At 48.0% G+C, this 24,746-nt stretch overlaps 1 protein-coding gene across 1 annotated transcript in view; it reads right to left on the bottom strand.

Annotated features, from left to right (window-relative positions):
• Positions 1–19,988, bottom strand: part of eml4 (EMAP like 4) — a 53,744-nt gene extending 33,756 nt beyond the window's left edge. Inside the window, exon 1 of the mRNA XM_035531311.2 lies at positions 19,392–19,988. Within this exon, the coding sequence (XP_035387204.1) occupies positions 19,392–19,416 (25 nt within the window). The 5' untranslated portion in view covers positions 19,417–19,988. The remainder of the gene's footprint in view (positions 1–19,391) is intronic.
• Positions 19,989–24,746: the final 4,758 nt, after the last annotated feature.

Raw genomic sequence — 24,746 nt, forward strand, 5'->3', positions numbered from 1 at the left:
GAGCCCAGCCCAGTCTTTTCTCTGGGTGAGAGGATGTGGAGTTTCACATGTGCGTCTGTCTGTCTGTCTGTCTGTGTGTGCACGCGCATGTGCGCATGTGTGTGTGTGTGCGTGTGTGTGTGCATGTGTGCGTGTGCGTGTGTGTGTGCGTGTGTGTGTGCATGTGTGTGTGTGTGCGTGTGTGTGTGCATGTGTGTGTGCGTGTGTGTGTGTGTGTGCATGTGTGTGTGCGCGTGTGTGTGTGTGTGTGTGCGTGTGTGTGTGTGTGTGTGCGCGCGTGCGCAGCCCTGGGGAGTGGCTGCTGATGCAGGGTACTTTAACTGTGTAACATGAGCGAAGGTTTCACATCAGTGGGGTGTCCAGTGCGCGCACAGACACAGGGCACAGTCATCTGCAGACCTGAAACCGAGACTCTTGAGAGGCTGCGTCTGACACACTCAAACAGAGAAGACAGGGAGGCCGCGCAGGAAAGTAAGAGAGAAAGAGAGGGAGTGAGAAGGGGGAGAGTGAGAGTGAGAGAGAGAGAGAGCGCGCGAGGGAGGGGAAGTACAGCTGCAGCAGGGCTATGCATGTGCTTTTCAGCATAGCATGCAGCCCTTCCTGCAAAAAAAACCAAAAAAAAACGCCTCACCACAGCCGCACGTGGCCGAGGTGACGTCAAAGCCGCCGTGTGGTTCGTCTCCATGCCGCCGGGCTCTGGATATGGGCGTGTGTGTCAGTGGGGACGCGTGGCTTTGAAAGGCAGAGCTCAGTCATCCCCATTACAGGTAGTTCAGCGCAGACAAGATGCCAGGCTCGTAAAAATAGACGCCTTCTTCCATGGCAACGGCAAACGTCGCCAGGCCCTCACGTCGCGCCCTCTCGTTAACATTAGGAGTTGCGCCATTGGCCGTTGAAATTATCCACGCTGAACCTTTGTTTTTGTTGGATTGGGCATTGTTTTGGTCACTCCCTTCCCTCGTGGTTGCCTCTCCTCCTTGCCCCAGTGTTTATCTAATGGTTTTTGAAGGGGCGTGTTCGGGCCTGCGTGAGGTGCGGAGGACGCTCCGATAATCTCTCTGACTAACACGGTATTTAGGAGGAGGGTTACCCAACGCCCCACTGCCATCTTGGCTCCCTGTCTGGACGGCGAGGTGTCAGCGGCAGAGTCATACATACCAACCCAGGCAGGCCTGTCCCCAGCAGTGTGGCACTGGGGAATCCCCTTTTCCATAGTTGCCTACGTACATGTGATTTTGTGAAATGATGAGTGTATTATGAATTCCTCTCTAAATCACAAATTAAATGTGAAACCCGAAAAGGCTACAAACAAATTGGCGGTGCATAAACTATCAAGGTCACAGACGGTAACTGGTCCAGTCGGTTTAGCACTTTGCTCAGAGCTGCAGAACCGGAGTTGTTTAGCAACAACTGTCGCATAATCGTGGCGGGAACCCATTGCCGCCACTAATACTTCCTGGTCGTTTCCTATCCCCCCAACACACAGGACGCAATTTAATTTCACTGCTCCTGTTGCAACTCAGAGGAGGGAAGAATGACAAACGCATACAAACACGTGCGCCAACACGTACCCATGTACGCACGGCACTGTCCGGAGGACGCAGCGGGTCCCATGCGGGCGATGAGCACAGACACACAGTCAGTTCAGACCACTGACGATCAGAATGTGTGAACCGAACAGAGGAGGAGCAGTTATGGGGACCGTTCCACGGGGTAGTGCCTCACCCCTCCTGCACTGCCCTGTATCAGTGATGCACTCCTCATGCAGCAAGCCTAGTCGCGCGCTTGTCCGCCGCTTCTTGTTCGGTGCTCGGGGCAGACCTCCAGAGACCACCCAACCTTCCGGCAGTGTCGCCTGCACTACCACAATCTCAGTTTCCACTTTGAATGGAGTGAGAAAGACTAGGGCAGCACCCCAGGGCCACCACAGCACCACCCGCACCATGACAACAACTCCCCGGCGCAGTCACGAGATGCAGCAGCACACAGTACCACCCAAGCCAACATTGCTGAGGTCTGCTACGCAGAAAAGCTGAGTGGACCCGTTGTCCTGTCCCGCTGTCCGGTCATCATGTCACTGTACAGGACATGCAGCATGTCAAGACATGACGCTGTTGTTTCAACCCTCTGGGCCTAAAAACACACTTCAGGGCAGATGCCTGCTTGAAGCTTGAGTGCCACATCCAAGACTGGTCGAAGTCAACGAGCTCGCCTGTGCAAGTCCCCTGCAAGGTAAACATCTTTGACGGCAGTTTGCAAATCCAGCTGCGGTCCAACGGAATTTCAGCAGGCTTCTCTTGATTTCCTTTTGAAGCACGCTGAAAAGAGCAGATGCTGAGTCAGCACAGATCCGAGCTGTTTGTAGCCCGTAGACATTCCGTTTGTGCAAGTGGCTGCCAAGGCCCTGGGCTCCTTTCCAGGGGTGACCCTAATTACACCAGGCTGCGTACTGAGGCAAAGCCCAACCCCCCCCCCCCCCCCCCCCCCCCCAACTCCCCCTCAGCCTCTCACATGCGAACTTTCTTAAGGAACGGCAACGAACATAGAGCCGCACTGGTTGAAGACGCACGATGGAAATGTATTCACGTCTGCCAGCCCACTGCTGCTCACATGCTCAGAGCGTGCCATGGCGTTACACAGGAAGGGACCTACAAGTCCCACCCAGGCCCGGCAGTGAGGTCCGGCCCGCTGAGGTCATCGAGCGTTAATGGAACGCTGTATTTATTGCTCCCTTAAAACGGAAAGCCGTGCGCCTCTTTAGGCTTTTCACCAGCACCTAATAAAAGCGCAGTTTGTCAGCTACTAGGTGCAGCTGGAGCAGCTCTCTGCATGCCTTCGTTCTGCGGAGTCAGAGAGAAGTCTTTATGCGTGGAGCCAAACAGCCTCCTGCCGTTCCCATCGGACACACGCGGGAGGAGCGCCGGCACCCCGCGATGCCCTCTCAGCTCCACGCGGGTATGGTGTTCTGCAGTGACCTGAGGGAGGGATGTGTTCCCCATCCACCGTATCCATGTCTGCTGCGCTCGTGGAGAGTCCCCACTGCCTTTATACAGGGAGTTTGCAGCATAGTGCATTAGCGTAGCTAATGATTATACGGTTAAAAAAAAAAAACAAAACCTGATGGACTTGTGTTTGAACAAGTTCTCGCATCTTCTCAACTGCCACCTGTGCAGCTCTGGCACAAACACACGCACACACACGCACACACACACACGCACACGCACACGTGCATGAATGCACACACGCGCACACATGTAAAAGATACAAACACACGTGCAAACACAAACACACACAGCTGTATAACAGAGATCCCTGGCACAGTGTCAAACTCCTTGCTGGAGCTTTCTGCTGACTGCAGTTCTTACATACACTACACTGCCTGAGCGAAATCACAGGTGCGCAGCCATTGTGTGAGTGTGTGTGAGCAAGCATGTAGGTTAGCCTATACACCTCATAAACTAAAAACTGAAAACAAATCTGAATAGGACCTGTGTGTGTGTGTGTGCGTGCGTGTATGTGTGCGCGTGCACAGAAAACCACGCTCTCGTTGTCGTATGTTTGACCTGAATGTTCACGGCCTCCCATGTAGCAGCTGCCATGCTGCAAACAGAAGGCCACCCTGAGCAGGAAATTGCTGCATTGTGAAGCCACTGCAGGGCCAAAGTGGTACTGAGTGGAGCCAAAGAGCAGGCAGTCAAGGGAGCCAGCATGTATGCGTGTGCGTGTGTGTGTGTGTTCGCGCGCACGTGCAGTGGCAGAATCACCGCGTCTGCCAGGAAATGAACTGTCCCCTCTATATATAGTCAGCAAAGCCCTGCTGACTATAAAAATATCAAGTAGGTGGCAATTAAAGGTTTCGCCTTCTTGCGTTGAGAGGCAGTCCACTCTCACTGCACATGAGTGTTACATTACACGTACACTTATGGCTGTTAGCTGATGCTTTTAACCAAAGCCACTCATAATTGTGAGTGAATACAAGTTTAATTGAGCAATTGAGGGTTAAGGGTCTTGCTCAGGGGCCCAAAAGTGGCAACTTGGCAGCAGTGGGGCAACATTCTGATTACTAGTCAAGTACCTTATCCACTGAGCTACCACGGACTATTGGCATGGCGATGGCATATCCTGTGCCCACCACCTCCCCAGACCAAATGCTTTGCACAATGTGTGTGTGTGTGTGTGTGTGTGTGTGTGTAAGAGAGAGTGACTTGCACCTCTGCAGAAGCAGCAGGCAGGCATCTCATTGCAGGGCCGTTGGGGGAATTTAAACTTCAGCCCCGACACTGACATGCTGACACTCGTCTAACAGAAGTGCTGCCGTCAGCCTCGTCTTCCTCCTCGTCTTGCCTCTCTCTCTCTCTCCCCTTCTCTGCTGCCCCATTCCTGTAGCTATCTGCTTGTCATAAAAATGAGTGCAGGGTAAAAATGTAACAATAAGGTAACAAAACTGAGCACATATCTCCTGCTCAAGATAAAAAAAAAAAAACTGGCCTGAGAGAGAGAGAGACAGACAGACAGACAGAGGGGGAGAGAGAGAGAGAAGAGAGAGAGAGAGAGGGAGGGAGGGAGATTCCCGGAAAAGAGGCATCTGGACATGGAGCGGGCGGGGGGGATCCATCAAAAAAAAACACTCAGTGAAATGCTGGCTTTCACAAAAGCTGTCTGGTCTTGGACTTTATTTTTTTATTCTTTTTTTTCTTAAATTGTCACATAAATCAATATAGCACATATGATTTTGAAGTTTTACTAATTTTAGGTCAGGCGTGTGACCCAAAGAGAGGACAAAAAGAAGCCAAGAGGAACAAACGCGAGCCCTTCACTGCACACGCAGCCGTCGCAACCTGCTCTGCGGCCACGTAAACGGCGCCACCTGTCTGTCGCTGACGCGCACTGCTCGAATCCAGCGCCGCCGGCCGACGGTCTGCTGCGACCTCCCTTTCCTACTGCTCACCTGGTCTCTACGGACACGGCCGAGCTGGAGCCGGCCACCGTGGAAAAGTACTATGGCGCGCCGGCCAGACTTACTGATCGGGAGGTTTGTCAAAGCTACGAGTCATCGCGCCGCAAAGCTGCACTACAGCTCCGGAATAAGGTCATCATCGTGCACCAGCTCACTGCAGGGCAAGGGTTGCGTGCGGAAAAAGGCAAACTGATGCGTGCTGCAGACTGTATACTGCATAAAACCCAGACTGGCCTGCGTGCTGCAGACTGCATAAAACCCAGACTGGCCTGCATAAAATCCTTTACGACATTTACTGTACTGTACTACAGTCGCATGACTCTTCGGAGCGGTCAAGTTGGAAGGAGGGAGACTGTTCAGTTTGAAAAAGGACAAAACAGTGAAAAGTTCAATTTAACAATTGCTAACCTGGGGTGATTTGCTTGAATGACTTAGTTAGTCAGCTTCCAGTTAGCTTGAGCCATTCGGCTTTAAACTGTGATGATTATAGCAGTAGCAATGTATCCATCTTCTACTCACGTTTAAATTTGGAGTCAATAGCACTGTTCACCGGTTGCTAGCTATTCGCCATTTTTGTGGAAACAGTGCAAATGACCATGCGGCGTGAAAGCAAGCAGAGGTAGGCAGCATGACGTCCGGTACTGTAAATTACATACTGTATTTGGCCACGGTCGGTATGCCATTTTGAACACAGCCAAGAATTCTGCAGTGTCACTCTCCCAGCCCTGTGACCCATGTTGAGGACTGAACCAGTTGCTTTTAGACTCTGTCTGTGTGTGTGTGTGTGTGTGTGTGTGTGTGTGTGTGTGTGTGTGTGTGTGTGTATACATCTTCATGCGTGCATGTATATGTGGGAGCTAGGACCGTTTAAAACGCACTGCGCTGATAATGACGAATCCCTTCATTAAGCTGTAACGATTGTTATAAAAAGTGTACAGAATGTACAATACACGATATCAGTCGTGTACTGAGATAACGTCCCATTACTCCTGAATAATTTTTCACAGGTGACGCACCGTGTCTGAAGTGCAGCTGTACTGCCTTGTGGAGGTGGCCAGGGGGAGTTACCTGCAACCCGCCCGGTTTGCCACTGTTCAATCATATTTAATTTACATTGTGTCATGTTGAGGAAAGCATGGTGTTTAAACAGTGTGGGGAAAGTAAAGAAATATGCGCACACATCCTAGTGTGTGTGTGTGTGTGTGTGTTTCATCGTAGGGAGCGCGCAGTAAAAGGTTAGCATTTGCGTGGGGGCGCACGGCACTGGAAAATGGCCGACCCTGCACATTTGTGATTTGTGGGTGACAAACAACTAAAAATAAACAGCTACAGGACAGGATTGCAGTGCGACAGACCGTTTGAAGTAGCAAACACACACACACACACTTCGTGATGGAGGCAGTGACTGCTGTAACTTTAAAACCCCTTATGCTGCACCGCACACACTCCAGCCTCACTCTTGTAATGACATCCATTTCTCAGTGTAGTTACTGAATTCACAGCAGTTGCTGAACCTTGCGCCTTAAGATTAATGGCTAAATAATAAGTCTGGGGGTTGAGAGGTTAAACCAGCCCTTAATAGAAAACAGTACACTTCATATGCTACAGGAAGTCTATCCAGTTCAGCAAACACTGAATTCACTAAATGCCACATCGATGTGGCTGCCATCTGTTTACCCAAATCCCCCACGCCAGTACACACACACACACACACACACACACACACACACACACACTCTACCCATGCAGTCCTGGGTATTTACAGGGCCTTGAATAAGTATTCATACCCCTTGAACTTTTCCACATTTTTTCATGTTATACCTATAAACTTAAATGTATTTTATTGGGATTTTATTTGATAAACAAACACAAAGTAGCAAGTAATTGTGAAGTGAAAAGAAAATGATACATTGCTTTAAATTTTTTAATAGATAAAAATCTGGAAAGTGTGGCATGCATTTGTATTCAGCCCCCTGTACTCCAATACCCCTAAATAACATCCAGTGTGACCAATTACCTTCAAAGGTCACCAGTGTGTAATTTATTCTCAGTATAACTACAGCTGTTTTGTGAAGACCTCAGAGGTTTGTTAGAGAACATTAGTGATCAAACAGCATCGTGAAAACCAAGGAACACACCAGACAGGTCTAGGATAAAGTGGAGAAATGTAAAGCAGGGTTAGGCTATAAAAAAAATATGCCAAGCTATGAACAAGACTTGAGACTAGGGCGGAGGTTCACCTTCCAGGAGGACAACAACCCTAAACATACAGGCAGAGCTACAATAGAATGGTTTAAGCTCAAAGCACATTCATGTGTTAGAATGGCCCAGTCAAAATCCAGACCTAAATCCCACTGAGAATCTGTGGCAAGACTTGAAAATTGCTGTTCACAGGCACTCTCCATCCAATCTGACTGAGCTTGAGCCATTTTGCAAAGAAGAATGGGCACCTGTAAACGCGGTGTCGCACCACAATCTGCCTCTGCTGTTTACCTATGGCTGTCTGCTTCAGTGAGGGTGGTGGGGAGGCTCACACCCTGGAGAAGGTGCACACCCCACGCAACCCCACAACACACAGGGCAGTTTCATGTGTGCACCAGGAACTGGAAAGACAGGTATCAAATTGGTGGATTTGTCTTCTAAGAACCTAGGCAAAATCACATTTCACATTTTCTTGTTCCACATGTTTGAGAGAGAGTGCGAGCGCGTGTGTGCGCGCGCGCGTTTGTGCGCGTGCATGCGTGCACAAGGCTTGGAGTCCATCATGCCCACATCCTTCTGCTGGAGGAATTTCTCCCTTTTCTATTAAAGCTTTGCTCAGGCATGTGCATGAACAACAGGACATGCTTCTTCTTCCTGCTATGGTGCCTAGGTGCGCGATTACTCCGCACCATTTAGCGCAGATCTGCTCACGCGAAAGCCAGAATGCACCGGTGTCAGTTTCCTCCTTTGCCTTCCATACAGAGCCCAAGGCTGCATGAGCTTTCGCGCCATTCGTGTCCAAGTCGGATAAGGTCGGCTTCAGTACTGAACAATGGTAACCAAGCCTGTGCCATTTCACTAGCCGGCACGGTAGGCAGACACCAGCCTTTTCTTCACACCACTACAAAACTGGTGCTGAAGCCATCCAACACCTTTTGCAAGCAAGACAGACTGGAGTTAGTGAAGTAGCAAAGGAAAACATCTCCCTGTAACGTAGATGGTTGTTTGGACAGATGACGATTTAAAAACATTTATTTCATTAACAGAAACTGTCATGTGTTTTTGGTTTAATGTGAAAATAGTGGAAACCTTTATTTTACAGTTTTAATATTTAACCCTCCAGGGTGCTGAATTTTATTTCAAGTGTATATCACTTCAAATTAACAACATGTATCTCAGAGTAAGGTTGTGACGAACCCCAGGAACAACCCTCAGCCCCGCACAGCCACGCCCACTCGCACAGCCACGCCCACCCTTTTGCGCTTGTGTAGCATGTTGTCTGTTGCACTGTTGTTTTGTGTTGCACCATGGTCCTGGAGGAACATTGTCTCGTTTTTGTTGTGTACTTGTATATAGCTGAAATGACAAAACCTCTTTGAACTTTGAACTTGAACCCTGATCTGACTCACCGGAATTCTAGCATACACCCGATTCCTATTCCCCTCATTACCTACCCCCTTATAAGCTTCTCCTCCCTGCATACTAGTCACGAAGTATTGCTCCTATGTGGTGAACCGAGCGTTTCCTCATCCTGTGTGTGTTCTCGGTTATTGACTCCTGCCTGCTTTCTAGACCTCATCTCCTGCCTGACCCTCGGACACCTCCTTATTGTTACCCTGTGCATCGACCCCGGACCGACCCAACCACTTACCTGTCTGACTGCACCTATTAACTTAGTTGCTAAAATAAAACCTCTGCAACTGGATCTTCTTCTACGTGTGCGCATTCATTACAGAATACTTCACCTTTTTATGGATCCAGCGGAGGTACAAAACAGACTGGCCAAGCAGGACGTTTCCATGGCCAAGCTACGCAAAACCATTCAGAGACTTTCACAGGTGGTTCTTACCGCGACTGCTGTGACTCCTTCACCGTCTACCACAGTTACTCATTGTATTCCCGTGGCCGTCCCAGAGCAATTCGATGGCTCTCCAGATGCAAGAACTTCTTGCTGCAATGTTCCATGCATTTCTCCCATTTTGCCATGCAGTTCATCACCGACAAGGACCGTGTACAATTTGTTTTATCACTACTGAACGATGAGGCACGTGCGTGGGGAACCACCATCTGGGATAGCCAGGACCCAGCGTTACAGTCAAAACGGAATTCTACAATCTTTCAAGGCTGTTTTCGATCATCCAGCAAGTGGACTGGATCCCGGAACTGTTTTATGCGAGATATGACAAGGGAGGCGCACAGCGGCTGACTACGCCCAAGAGTTCCATACGGTCGCCGTCGGCAGTGGCTGGAGTGAGACTGCGCTGAAAACCCTGTTTCCTCTTCGACTTTCTCCGGGACTCCAGACAGAACTCGCAGGCCGAGGGGAGTCGACTACGCTGTCCGAACTGATCAAACTCGCTATTACTGTGGACAACCTTCGACGGACGCATCAGCCTTTACAACGTGCACCCCGCCCCCTTACTTTAATACTGGAGGATTGTAACGACGGATCCGGTAAAGTCCCTGAGCCAATGCAAGTGAGTCATTCACGCCTCACCCCCCAAGAACATGCCACATGATTCGCCAGAGGATTGTGCCTGTACTGCGGCGTTAATGGTCACTTCCACGACAACTGTCCTGTCCGTCCCCGTCGAGACAATGGGAGGACTTCTACAATCGACACACACAAACATCTTCTCTGCTGTATATTAATCGTCAGCTTACACTCCCTGTAGTCCTTATGGCTGATGGTAACAGTGTTTCTCTCTCTGCTTTGGTGGATTCTGGTGCAGCAGGGAATTTTTTGGATGTTGGGTTAGCTACGTGACTAGGAATCTCTAGTCACCTTAAATCCCCCGCTACGTATTCATTCCCTTAATGACCAACCTATAGGTGAGGGTGTAGTCCAACACAAAACTGTCTCAGTCACGCTAAAGAGCAATTTGTTTCATTGTGAGTCAATTCAATTTTTTCTTCTGCCCATGTCCCATGACTCCATTATTCTGGGCTTTGCCTGGCTGTCGACCCATGACCCTTGTATCTCTTGGTCCTCAGCTGAACTACTATCATGGAGTAAACACTGCTTCCAGAACTGCATGTCTTTGCCAATCTTCTCCACTACAGTGGAGAGCCCTGATCCACCAGCACTCCAGTCTATCCCTCAGCTCTATAGAGCCTTCTCAGATGTGTTCTCCAAGGTTAAAGCGATTAAACTCCCACCTCATCGATCTAGTGATTGTGCTGTAGAACTCCTTCCTGGAGCTCCCCTACCCCGAAGATCTAAGCCTTACCCTCTTTGCCAGCCAGAAGAAGCGGCTATGGAGACTTATGTCACTGAGGCACTACAGCGTGGTTTCATTTGGTCCTCTACTTCACCAGTTGCTGCTGGATTCTTCTTTGTGGAAAAGAAAGGAGGTTTAAGGCCATGCATCGATTACCGGACCCTTAACAAAGTGACAGTAAAGTATTCCTATCCTCTTCCCCTCATCTCTTTAACCCATGAATGACTGCTGGGAACTACCATCTTCACGAAATAGGACTTGCGTAGCGCTTACAACCACATACGCATACGTGAGGGTGATGAGTGGAAGGCAGCCTTCACCACGACACGAGACCATTATGAATACCTAGTAATGCCATATGGGTTATCTAATAGTCCCTCAGTTTTTCAGGTGTTTATGGATGACATATTTTGAGATATGATAGACAAGTTCCTGATTGTTTACATAGACAACATCGTTGTGTTTTCCCGATCTGAAACGGAGCATTTAGATCACGTAACGCTCATCCTGGCGTGTCTCTGGCAACATCAACTGTATGCCAAGGCCGAGAAGTGCGAGTTCCACAGTAAATGTGTCACTTTTCTAGGGTGTACCTTCAAACCAGGAGCCCTCTCCATGGACCCTGATAAGGTGACTGCAATACAAAATTGGCCTAAACTCATCACCGTCAAGGAGTTGCAACATTTCTTTGGTTTTGCCAACTTCTACAGAAGGTTCATTCGGGGGTTTGGCACCATAGCTGCTCCCCTTTTGGACCTCCTCAAGAAACAAGGCAGAAAGCAGCTTTAGTGGACCTTGGCCGCAGATCAGGCTTTCCTAACCTTGAAGAGGGCCTTTGTTTCAGCACCCATTCTCCATCAGCCTGACCCTTCTCTTCCATTCATTGTGGAAGTGGATGCTTCTGAGGTAAGAGTGGGGGCAGTCCTGTCCCAAAGACAAGGCACCCAACCTTGACTGTACCCTTGTGCTTTCTACTCCAGGAAACTACAACTCACCAAGAGGAATTATGTAGGGAACCGGGAACTTCTTGTGGTCAAATTTGCCCTAGAGCAATGGAGACACTAGTTAGAAGGGGCTGAACATCCCTTCTTGGTATACACGGACCATTGAAACCTACAGTCAGCTCGATGACTCAACCCAGGGCAAGCTAGGTGGTCATTGTTCTTCTCCCGGTTTAACTTCACTGTGTCTTATAGACCTGGTATGAAAAGGGGGAGACCAACCTGACTCCAGAGACGATCCTACCTATTAGCTGCTTCCTAGGTCCCATACGGTGGGGCTTCAAAGATTGGAGAATTCTTTGAAGGATGACCCTAGCCCAGAGGAATGCCCCCCAGAAAAACAATATGTTCCAGCTTCCCTCAGAGGAATGTTGCTAGAATGGGCTCATACGACCTTATGTAATGGACATCCCGGTATCACTCGCACCACACGCATGTTGTCCCGTAAGTTTTGGTGGCCCTCCCTTCCTGACGATACGCGTGATTACATAATGTCTTGTGTAGTCTGTACTCAGTCTCGCACCCCTCACACTGCTGGGAAGTTACAGCCCCTACCTGTGCCACATCGCCCTTGGACTCACATCGCAACAGCCTTCATCACAGGCTTACCGGCCTCTGATGGGAACGCGGTTATAATGGTGGTGGTGTACAGGTTTTCAAAAATGTGTTGTCTCCTTCCTTTTCCTCACTCGCCTACAGCCTGGGAAACAGCAGAAGCCCTGTTCTCTTATGAGTTTCCCATATTTGGTCTACCAGAGGAGATTGTGTCTGATTGTTCGCAATTTACATCACAAGTCTGGAAGCAGTTTTGTAAGAAGTTGGCCATAACTATGAATCTCTCCTCAGGTCAACATCCCCAGTCCAACGGGGAGATAGAACGTGTTAATCAAGAGGTTGGAAGGTTCCTCCATCAGTACTGTACTTCACAAAAAAGACAAATTCCTCCCGTGGGCGGAATACACCTACAATTCATTTATGCACTGCTCCACTCGGCTCACCCCCTTCCAGTGCATCTTCGGCTATCAGCTCTTCCCATGGGATGACTCCCCCACTGACATACAAGCATTGGATCAATGGTTTCAACAGAGCTCTCGTACATGGGAGGTCACCCATGTCCACTTGCAGGGAGCTTTACGTACCCAACAAATGTTTGCCAATCGTCACTGTAACCCCCACATAATATTGCATCCTGGTCAGAGGGTCTGGGTCTCAACTCAAAAGATGAAGCTCGGTCTACCCAGCAAGAAACTGAACCCACGGTACATTGGTCCCTTCAAGGTGCTTCGACAGATCAATCCCATATCCTACGAGCTACAGCTTCCCTCCCGGTATAGGATGAATCCCACCTTCCATGTGTCCCTGTTGAAACCTGTGCACTACAGTCCGGTGTCTACAGCCATGACCCCCATCAACCCTCCTGCCCCTGTCGAGATCGACGGAGAACCGGCCTATGCCGTCCGTGCATTATTGGATTCCCAGAGACAAAACAGGACCCTTCAGTATCTTGTCAACTGGGAGGGCTATGGTCCTGAGGAGCAATCATGGGTTCCCAGGGATGATGTCCTGGACCCCTCTTTGCTTGCGGACTTCCACACTGCTCACCCTAATCATCCGGGCCCTCGGGGCCGTGGTAGGCCTAGGGCTCCCTGTTCTCGGGCGTCAAGTGCCGCCCGTCAGGTGGCGGGTACTGTTACAAACCCCAAGAACAACCTTCAGCCCTGCACAGCCACGACCACTCGCACACACCCCTGATCTGACTCATCGGAATTCTAGCACACACCTGATTCCTATTCCCCTCATTACCTACCCCCTTATAAGCTTCTCCTCCCTGCATACTAGTCATGAAGTATTGCTACTATGTGGCGTACCGAGCGTTTCCTCATCCTGTGTGTTTTCTCGGTTAATGACTCCTGCCTGCTTTCTAGACCTCGTCTCCTACCTGACCCTCGGACACCTCCTTATTGTTACCCTGTGCATCGATCCTGGACCGACCCGACCACGTTACCTGTCTGACTGCACGTTTTAATTTGGTTGCTAAAATAAAACCTCTGCAACTGGAGCTTCTTCTACATGTGTGCATTCGTTACAAAGGCACAAAATCTAAATCACTCTTACATAATGAGCAGAGTTTAACCCTTTCCTGACCAGACAAGTAGAGATGAACCCTGAAGCAAATATGACCCCCTCACACACCTACACATGCTCACACATACACACACAAAACCCTTTCTATTGGAGCAGTTCCACATCCCTGATGAACCTACACTGAGACTGTTGTCTCTGTTCCCCCACTATGCAAGGTAATGCATGCATTATAAGCACATGACTCAGCTGTTATCCTCAGATGTGTATATTTTATATATATGTGTGTGTGTGTGTGTGTGTGTGTGTGTGTCTCCGTACGCACCCGCATACACATATATGTGCTTGCCCAGGAAACCGACACCAGACACAGTCTGAGTTTGGCTGCAATGCTTTCTGCTCTCCTTAAACAGCACTGTAGTAAACGCTGTGCATTTTACGAGGAAATCAACAAAGAAAGTTACTCACAAACACAGAGAGTCACAGAGAGAGAAAGAGAGAGAGAAACAAAGAGCAATCCAGCCAGCAGTGGGGCTCTGGGCAGAGCTCCAGACAGCCTGTCCCTCAGCCCTACTGTGGAGCATATATGGGGCCCTGTACTGCACGACTGCACAAATCAAAGCCCAGGCCTGGCCCCCATCTGCCCACAGTGGTGTTTACAGACAGCCGCCTCCACATCACACGTCTCCCAGACGCACATACACGCGCGAGCGCACATTGAAAATTAACCATCTCCTTTAAAATGTCAACACATGCTATGTTGCCAGGAGAATAGGAACCATATTCATGTTACCCAGCATGCCACAGCCCAAGCACTCGAGCTTGTACACACACACACACCATAGCCCAAACCCTCGAAATGCACATAGCCCAAATTCAAACTTGTACACAGCCCATAGCCCACACACACACACACACACACACACACACACACACACACACACACATAGCCCATAGCCCAAGCACACATGCACACCATAGCCCAAACCCTCGAAATGCACATAGCCCAAACTCAAACTTGTACACAGCCCATAGCCCACACACATACACACACACCCCCACACACAGCCCATAGCCCAAGCACACATGCACACCATAGCCCAAATTCAAACACACACACACACACACACACACACACACACACACAACCATGCTTTTGTGGTGCAATGTGCCAGTGAGTCTGCAAGTCATCCCAAGAACAGCCTGGTGCACACAGAACTTGGCATAACTCATGTCGAGTTCAGTGCAAGGTGTTTTCACACTTAATTTACAAACTTCTACGCTGACAACACCACATTCACCATGGCGTGGTTTAATAGCATTCATATAACACAACATAACCCAGTGTTTTCACACAGTCTAGACTTCTCCCTCTGTACACCACCAGACTTCCACAAAGACACTGAGGTATAAACGCTCCATCTAGGGCTTCTAGGAAAATGGCCTTTCTTAGACTGAGTAGGGTACTCCAGACAACTTACACACAAGATTTAGTGATACCTCCTCTATTGTACACACACTCACTACTAGTAGTTCTCAGTCCTTTGTCTGCCTCTGACACACACACACACACATGGCAGACCTTCACGGTCTGACAGACAAAGTCGCTCCCACACCATTTGTAGCTGTGAAGGCAGGGACCACACTCAGCTTCAACCCTGCATCTTCCAGGTGACAAATGTGAGCCCCAACCACCAGATCAAAGAGATCATTGGCACGGCAGCCACAATGTACCTTACCTGAGAGACGGTCTCCATCACACGCACATACGCACAAAAGGGAGATACACACACACACACACACACACACACACACACACACACACACACACACACACACACATTCATACATGGGCCCACACATGCATGCATTCATACATGCCCCCACACATGCAGGCCCACGCACCCGCATACCCAGGCACCCCCACTCAAACCCTTGCGCGCGCACACACACACACACACACACACACACACGCACCCTAATTTCCCCCTTTATCCCAGATGTAATGTAATCCATTGTTATGAGGGAAAAACGGGTTGCGGAATGCACAAAGTTGGGAGGCAGCATTCCTGCATCTGGAAGTGCTCAAACACATGTGCTTCCCTCTCCAGATTTTTCCCTTCTCCGTCTCTCCCCCTCTCTCGTGCTCTCGCTTTCTCTCGCTCCTTTTTTCACCCAAAGAAATCTGTAAGCCGATCTCTGGATTGTCTTACCCAACGCAGCCTGGCTGAGAGGGGCCAGGAGGCCCGGGTGCACGTGCCGGCCGCTGGCCGACAGAAGGAGCTGCTCGCTCTGCCGCACCATTGGCGCAAGAAAAAAAAAAACCCCAAAAAAACATGCCATACAAAGCCGTACGATTCACTTAAGTTGTCTGCTCTGTCCACTGCTGATCTGTCAGTATGAGGCGGGAAGCAAAGAGATACGTTTACCTTCAGCGCAGTTTTACGGCCATTCTGCGCAAAGCTTGATGCAGAAAGCAGGTGTATTTATGCTATAAATCATAATTCCCTTGGAAAGGGGCTTCCCTCTAAAGTTTGCAAGCACCTTAGAGAATTACCGCTTGCTCTGCCTTCATTAAAAACGAAGCTTATTTTGCACAATACACACAGAAAAGTAGAGGGCAAATCCCATTTCACCCATGCGTCACCACATCTCAGAAAACCCACAAGTTCTGAGAGTTTTTCCTAGAAATCTTTCACACCAAGAAGTTTTTGAGACCTACAAAGTTGGAAAGGTCTAGACTTCAGGAATTCCTGTCGTGCTTCTTGTTTTGTTTTTATGAAATGAGCTACACTGGGCTTCCGGACATCCTGGGAGCTGCTCGCTCGTCTTCACCACTTCTCACCCTCGTGCCTCGCGGGCCGTTCCTCCCTCAGTGAAGCACATGTGCTTCAGCCAAGCCGTCAAGAGGGAAGCTTTTTGATGTAGCTGAGGTCCCCGATTAGCTGGGGTGGTACACTGGTGCGAGAAATGTCAGAAGGCCGAGCGATTCCAGTCAGCCCACAAGGCAGGGCACCAAACCTTTGCCTGCAGCTCACGCCCGCCAAGTTCAAAGCGCTGCTCCGAACAAGACTGCAAGTAATCGCTCAAACCGAGGAGTTAACTTAAACCATCGCATATGGGTCTCATTTGATGTGTATACACTGAGTTTGCAACACTGCTTGTTTGCTGCTATCAGGCTTCAGAATGAAAACGAGCTTAGACGCAGTAGAGAGGCACGGGTGCAGGAGGAGGCGTGATAGCCCACACACAGCGCCAGGCAGGGCATAGGCAAGCCGTTTTGCCAGCAGGCACCTGGTCGGGGATGGGGGCGGTAACCAGGATTTTCCTGTGGGATGGGGCTTAGCGGGTAGCAGCATGCAGCCTTAGCCTGTCTGGCAGCCAGGGTCTCTCTCTCTCTCTCTCTCTCTCTCTCTCTCTCTCTCTACTGGGTAGAGACGTGGGGCGTCAGGACCATGGAGCGTCAGGACCGCGCTGCACCACGCCGCCTGCACGGACACCCCAGTCCGGGCACCTCCACGCTCCCAGGCCCAAATTTGTATTTCTCAGGGAAGTCATGCGGGAAACAGCCTGACCTCAGCTGATCTACCACACACATGCGTGCACACACACGCACATGCACATGCAAGCACACTATGGGGATCAGAGTGCATAACAGAAACAAAGCTGGTATTGTGCAGGGCCCAGAAAATGCTCTTGCTGTTGGTTGTTCATCATTATGTCCAGAGCTGAACGTTACAATTTGAGGTTGTGAGTGCGCTCTGGCACAAGAGTTTCACTAAATGAATCTGTCAAGGCATAACACATGATATGAGACATGCTATGTAAGCACATTTACTTCAAATGTTCCATATACGCGTTTCGCAGGGTTAATTTGTATGAAATAAAACATAGCGACATGCTCCTTGTCAAGACTCCTGACATCCATATGCAGAGCGGAGAAAGCTGCCTCTCTCGTACAGCATGACTGAAGGGGACAGGCGCTCGGAGTTGCACACGGCCCTTGCTTTCACAGAGCTCGACGCCACAGCAGAACTTAGCTGCACTTTTGACATTTACTCCACTCACTGAAGCCCTGAGGTTGCGGCAGTCTGAATGTCACGCAAGTTCGTGCGCGCACGCACACGCACACACACGCGCGCACACACACGCGCACACACACATGCGCACACACATGCACGCGCACACACACACGCACACACACACGCACACACACACACGCACGCACACACACACATGCACACACACACACACGCACACACAGATGCTTAAGACTGTGTGTGGATGACACCACGGTGGGTTCCTGTCTCTCACACTTGTGGCTTTTCTGCACAAAAATTGTTCCTAGAACTGGTTTTGCCGTGCGTCAGCTTCCGCTAGGCAGCACGATAATACGCTCACACCTGGCCCCCTTCCCTCTGCCAACGCCATCGAGGCAGACACTGTGCCCGTCTTCTCAGCAGAGGAGAGACCCAAGCCGAACTACAGATCTGAAACTTGGCCCACCGGTAAACACAGAGAACATAAAAGGCTCTTTGATCCAAAAAGAACTCATGCAAAACAGAGACTGCCTACTATTCTAGCCAGCAGGTATTGCCATACAGCAGTGGGGAGAGAGAGAGAGAGAGAGAGAGAGAGAGAGAGAGAGAGAGAGAGAGAGAGAACTGCTTTTCCTACTGAATCAGCACTTTCTGAACCATTGTAGGACAGGGCATGGAGGAACCTAAACCTGCACAGACAGACACAAACTCTCACACACACACACACACACATATATATATATATGCACACACACACTCCGTGATTCATGGCAGACCTGATGGCCAGCAAGGCATCTCCACGGCAACTTGGCGTTAGGCAAACTGTCAGCAGGCGCAAACCCGCCTCCAAGCGTAACCAAGCAACAGGGTGAAATTAAATTATGCAATGACCACTGCACTCCACTTATGTGCAATTCTATGATGCCTACAGAAGTACTGTAACAGACCAGATATTTTGACCCACAATGTTAAGCAGCTAGTGTTCGAGGGCCAGAGTCCCACTGTGTAACAAGCGTGCCAGAAGGTCTCTTTTTACAGAAACGAGAAAATCAGCAAGATAATATGGCTAATATGAGTCACACATTGATTCAAAACGAAGGGTGGTCTGTAATGTTTTTAAAGACCGCTGCCTGTTGGTTTACTGGAGGCTGTAAGAGTAACGTCTGTACTGTACAATGCCCATACAGTACCGTACGCGGTCTGCAATTCTCTTTGTTCGGTAGCGATCCAGAATCGATACATCGTGCAATTAATTCTCTCACACGGCCGCCAGCCATTTCAAAGCCTTCCAGCCGAGCACACTGCATGTGATGCCCGCCAACATCACCTCAACAGAACCGCACAAAGCCCTGGCTCGACGTTGCCTCAGACCTTGCACGGCAAAGCATGTCTGCACACAGACACGGACCCCGACTCGCCCGCTACAGAAACAAATGTGACTGCCATGCGCGAGTCTCCAGCTCTTCCGCCTGTAAAATACCACACATCATTTGATTTACATCTATTTATTAAAGCAATGGGTTATACTGCAGGCGACCGCGCTATTCTGTGGAAGCGGTATTTTCCAATCGCTTGTCAAGGGCTAGTCTGAACGCAGGGACGGAAATAAACAGCACCTAAAAGAAATTCGCCCGTCGTGAGCAGCTTGCCGCATACGCTGACACACTTTCGACAGCCAGGTGTCAGCTAGCTCGAAATACAAATTAAGGATGGTTATTGAATGCTCACTTCTACCGGACGCACTGTTGACACGTGTATGCACGTCGGGCGCCGCATTCCGGATCGCTTTGACCAGCATCGCGATTCTAAATTCGTGCAAGCTGCACAGAAGGCTTTCTATTAATAGCAGCCCAGCACACCACAGACTTCAGCCCGAGGACACACTCACCTAAACTGCCGGCGAAACCGTCCATTTCTGGGGCAAATATCAACGCAGACAGCGGGGAGATATATCCTGGAGCAGATGGGCTGGATGGGATCTGGTCGAGTCTTGTATACGAGAGTGAAGACTGAGGGCCTTTAACTGGGCTACGGCGGGGGAAACACCGAGGCGACACCTGTGTTTAATCCGCTTGACCTCAGTGGGGGAGACAGCCGAGTTGCGGCGATTCTCCGTCCGGACAACGCAGCGGTTTTCCTGGGACGCTCGAACACGGCGGCTGTCTGGGCTCCACGACCGCGTACCTCCGACAGTAGAGGGGGAGTAGACTTTGGCTTTCGCGTTTCCGACTCCGCCTGCTTTGGCACGCCGAGCTTCCCCTAGAATGCGGCGCTGACTGGCTGAGACTGCCCGCGGTCCCTCTCTCGGTTATTGCTGCAAGCTTCTCCTCGACGGCTGTACCGGCGCTTTCGTCCGTGCGGATCTCTTGGAGCGCGAGTTCAGCGTCACCTACAGGGCACCGGGCTAAATCGGTCGGCTGTCCGGGCGCGTGCAGAACGTGCAGTTATGCGGGCACGTGTTGTCAAAATGCTAAGCAAACTCATTTCGGTCAGTTGGCTTTAACGTGACACGGTGAAGAATGCGAGAGCCTTGGCCAGAGGAGACATCTGTACCACAGGTGCTCCCTGCTGGTGCGTCAGACGGTGAAGTGATGGACTGGGGGAACAAAACGGACGTCACTTAAACGGTTGCCATCTGAGAACCTGAATTCATTGAGAGTTCCTTCTGCTTTTACAAGTTTCTCTTCGGAAGCAGATAGGAACTGTAAGTAGACTGAATGAATGCAGATATCCCACAGCAGGGATTTTAGTAAGGCAGCAGAAGACCCAATGCCGCCAGGTCTCCATTGTGTCCAGCAACCTTGTGTAGTTAATGGACACACTTGGGAAAAAAACATGGCAGAGGCTTTTGAATGGCGGCAGTAAAATGCCAAGCGTTTTAGCATTAGTGTTGGCTGTACAGACAGGGTCTGTGCTGGGAGTCAAGGAAATAGATGGTTTTGCTTGCCATCGCGCTGACCAAGAGACCTCCAAGTCAGCATTGTGGAGTCCTGAGTGGCCCTATTGAGCCTGCATACAGTCCAGACTGTTCCCATTGTTGCAGTACAAGCCATCTGTCACCAGAGAGAGAAAAAGAGGGTTGCATCACAGCTCAAACTGCGCTGTCAGCGGACGGCTGTGGCGCTCCCGCAACACCCCCCCCTCGCTCCGATTTCCTGGCAGTGCTTGACCCTTTGCTCCGGTGCCTGGGCCCTGCAGAAGGCTCAGCCAAACAGACAAAGCACTCCTTCTTCATCTGCCCTTAAGGATGAGGAGAGATGGGGTTCAGTGGTATCCTGCTCAGAGGATTTTCAAAAGAGCTAATGATGACTCATCCACTCATCCCACAGTCTGGTTGCTAATTGTTCATCTTGGATGTCTGTGGATATTTGAAACGATGGTGTCATTTCCTCCTTGAGCATTAAAAAGTATTTAAAAACGCAGTAAAAATATATATATATATATGTATATGATTGGATTATCATAAACCACTCGTGCTTAAAGAATAAGGGCAGATTTCCCAGACCCAGATTAAGCCTAAACCTAAAAAGAGGTGATTCACCATCAGCACTGATTAGACTTAAGGCCTGTAATGCACAACAAACATATCCTCATTGTGTGTAATGTTGTACACTGAATGCATGTATACTTACTTGTAACATGGAAAGAGTGTGTCCTTGACTACTTCAGGAGATAGTTTGGCAAAGACAACAATTTATATCTTTTAAATTTGTGCATAAGTAGACATAGATATATTCTAATATGAAAGAATAAGTACTTCAAAACTTATAATGCTTACAAAAAGGCTTGGCTAAGAAAAGCAAAACCCACATTTTCTTCAGACCTTGTCACATTTTCGTTTCAAACATGTTCAAGCATCATTTCTCTGGGGCTATTTTCTCCAAAGAAAATGATGAACACAAACACAAAACAAACACACACACACACACAATAATGAGAGAAGCAGGACCAGCTGGATGCTCAGGGAAATTACATGGAGCCCTGCGGAAAAAAAATCAAAGCACTTTTCCAGCACTTGGACAGTCACATCCCTTCTGTTTTCATCACCACATCATTTTCCATAATTCAAGTTTTAATGCAAGAGTTCCCTTACTAAATCAGGAAATGTAATATGTGATTTCATAAATACATGACTCTCTAAATTGTACTTTAATAATATTAAATTTATATATATTTTTTCCCTCAAGTTATGCATTTGCTAAAAAAAAAAAGATGTTCAAGCCACCCAACTAATGCAAAAATAAAGCAGAGAAAAAAATGTATTATTTACAGTGAATAAATATTTTTAGATTTTAGCATAAGTAAATCTCCAAAAATTGATATATTCTACAAAGTTCAATTTCCTTGCTAGATCAAAGTTCTCAAAATTTAGATGATTAATAAAAACAAATCCAATCTAAAGCTGTCTTTGTGCGGGTATAACGTGCTTGGCATGCCTTTCTCCATGCAAGCACTGCCAAATAGTGTATTATTATATAGCTAGTGTAATTTGACAAGATCAACCACAAGATGTCAGTGTAGCCTATATGTTGCAGCTTTGTTCTCTCATATATATATATATATATATATATAGAGAGAGAGAGAGAGAGAGAGAGAGAGAGAGAGAGTGGTACTTCAGACAGAGGAGCAGGGACCATCATTGGAGGATAAACCCTTGAATGCAATGTACCATGGGCAGTTAGTGCAAGTGACTGATATGGAGAATTTCTATCTGGAAAACAGCTGGATTGAAAGACAGCACGGAGGCACTAATCATGGCAGCATAGGAACAGGCACTGAATACAACAGTGAGCCTGGGATCTACCACACCAGGCAGGACCCCAGATACAGACTGTGCAAAGATGCCCCTGAGACAATCCAGCACATAACAGTGGGATGCAAGATGCCAGCAGGCAGGGCATACATGGAACGTCATAACCAAGTAGCTGGCACAATGTACAGAAACATCTGTGCTGAGTACGGGCTGGAAGTTCCAAGGTCTAAGTGGGACACACCCTTAAAGGTGGTGGAAAATCATGCTGTTTGTTTCATGTGAGTGCCATAACATTTATTGTTTCGCCGTGTGTCGTCTAGTGTGAATAAAAGACTTCGTTGAGAGAGGTCTGTGCGTCCTGGTCCTTGCCCTGTGGCACTTGGGCTGTCACAGCTATATTTTGCATCTAATTGTATTTGTTATGGCACTGTACATCTGTCTGTCTAAATGTTTGCTTGGCTGCTGTATCTGGAGCTATTCTAATTTTATAATGAACGGTCTGTCTGATATAGTTTTATATAGTAATGGAATTAATTGTAGTTCCACCTATTACTTCATATGAGGCTTGCACGTCATGCGTAATCGACTGCGTTTGGTGGTGTTTAGATGTTGCTGTTTTAAAGGTAAGTAATATAAGTGGTTAGTATGGAAAATGAAAGTAGTCAAAATTTGCTTCAAACTAAATGTTTTATTTGTAAAACGACGAAAAATCGTCGTTATCAAAGTTGAGTGAAGTAAACAGACTCATCCTGGTAATAAAATAATTGATTGAATTAAAATCATCTTAAATTTCATGCGCTGGTCCATGTATCATTCAGTTCAAATTTACTTGTATATTTGCAAACTTACTTGTTACTGCCAAGAAACAAAGATTATATTAAAATGTCCTTCCTCACTCACAAGAAAGGGGCAACATGAGTTTAAAAAACATGGAAAGTACATTTCAGCAGTACATCAAACACTAAATTATTTTTGGTTCCATCTTACATGGCACTTTGGGAGGACCTCTACATGGATTCATCTGAATCTGATGTTATCACTGATGTTATCAAAAAATCAATTTTAGTTATGAGCCAATTTAAGAAAGGACAGGCACATACAGTATTTAGTAACAAATCAGGAAACGAGTGAGGCAAACAGAGTCATCATGGTAATAAAGTTGTTTACTTAATTTAAATCATCTTAAATTTCATGAGCTTGCCCATCGTCCAGTTCAAATTTACTTGTATAGTACTTTTCAGTATTGGTCATCACAAACCAGCTGTACAGACATCAGAGTCTACAAGGCAACATTACTAAAGAAAAACTCCTTTACGATCATGAAGAAACCTTGAGAGCAACCAAGACTCAGAAGTGGATCCCATCCTCTGGTAGACACCAGATATCACAAGCTATACAAAAAAGCAATCGGAGTGAGGAGCCAATTTAAGCAAATATGGAGGCATACAGTAATTAGTAATGTATTAGTAAAATAGACAGATAAGCTTAGTCATTAAACAAAAGTCTTAAGATTAATCAGAAGAGACCAAGGATTAATGTGTGGGCATGACTGAGGTCATCTTAAAAGAGTGGGAATGAGAATTAAATCCATCATGGTTATGTCAGAGGGTGAAACTGCTGTGGTCAGAGTGCACAGAGGACACAGTGACCAAACCAGACAGAATAAAGCTGCTGCTGCTGCTGATTGTCTGATTACTAAAATCTCCAGCCAAGGCTTTCAGTCTTTTCAGCAGGGTGAGTGATTATACAGGTGAGGCCTTTGTTTTCAAGCTCAGCTGGAGTGGCTCTGGCTCATGCAGGTGACTCCATTGTGGTAGGGACTAACCTGACCAAGAACACACATGAACAGCACATAGAATGGGAGGCAAACAGAAAAACATGAGGGCACACCAAACAAACCTTTCTTTTAAAAAATCCTGTGTATAACTCAGAAAAAGAACAGACAAGCCAAATAGACTAGAATGAATGGAAAAAGGACATTGTATATAGATTCTCTCAACAAACATCACAAGGTCTGTACCAATAATTTAATTTTAGATGATCATTGTAATAAAAATAATTACAATGAACAATTTCTCCTTTTGAAAATTTTAGGTTTTAAACAAAAAGGCTATTGCTTATTAGTCATCTTCTAAGCTGGCAATACTTAGTAGCTCCCATTTTAAAGATAGACATAGCTCAAGCTCGAATAAATAACCAAATTAACTCAGAAGCTATGTGACCAGACAATTCTTGATACTTTAAGAGACAGAGGGTCCCGACTGCCCAGTGCTAGACTTGGAGCAAGAACACAAGTGTACAAATCAGGGATACTCCAAGACCAATAGCGCTGTTATCCACATTCATTATTTGGCATCCCTCTTGAGTTTGTTGCGATAATTTTAACAATAAGAAAAGTCTGAAGTGAGTAGTTGCTATAACGACACTACCAACCCGCAGCTCTGATAGCTAGCTAGCTAGTCAAGTTCGATACACATGTGCATTTGTTCC

Source organism: Electrophorus electricus, chromosome 12 (assembly GCF_041902795.1).
Source record: "Electrophorus electricus isolate QZ-2024a chromosome 12, ASM4190279v1, whole genome shotgun sequence".
In the NCBI taxonomy this organism is placed as follows: Eukaryota; Metazoa; Chordata; class Actinopteri; order Gymnotiformes; family Gymnotidae; genus Electrophorus; species Electrophorus electricus.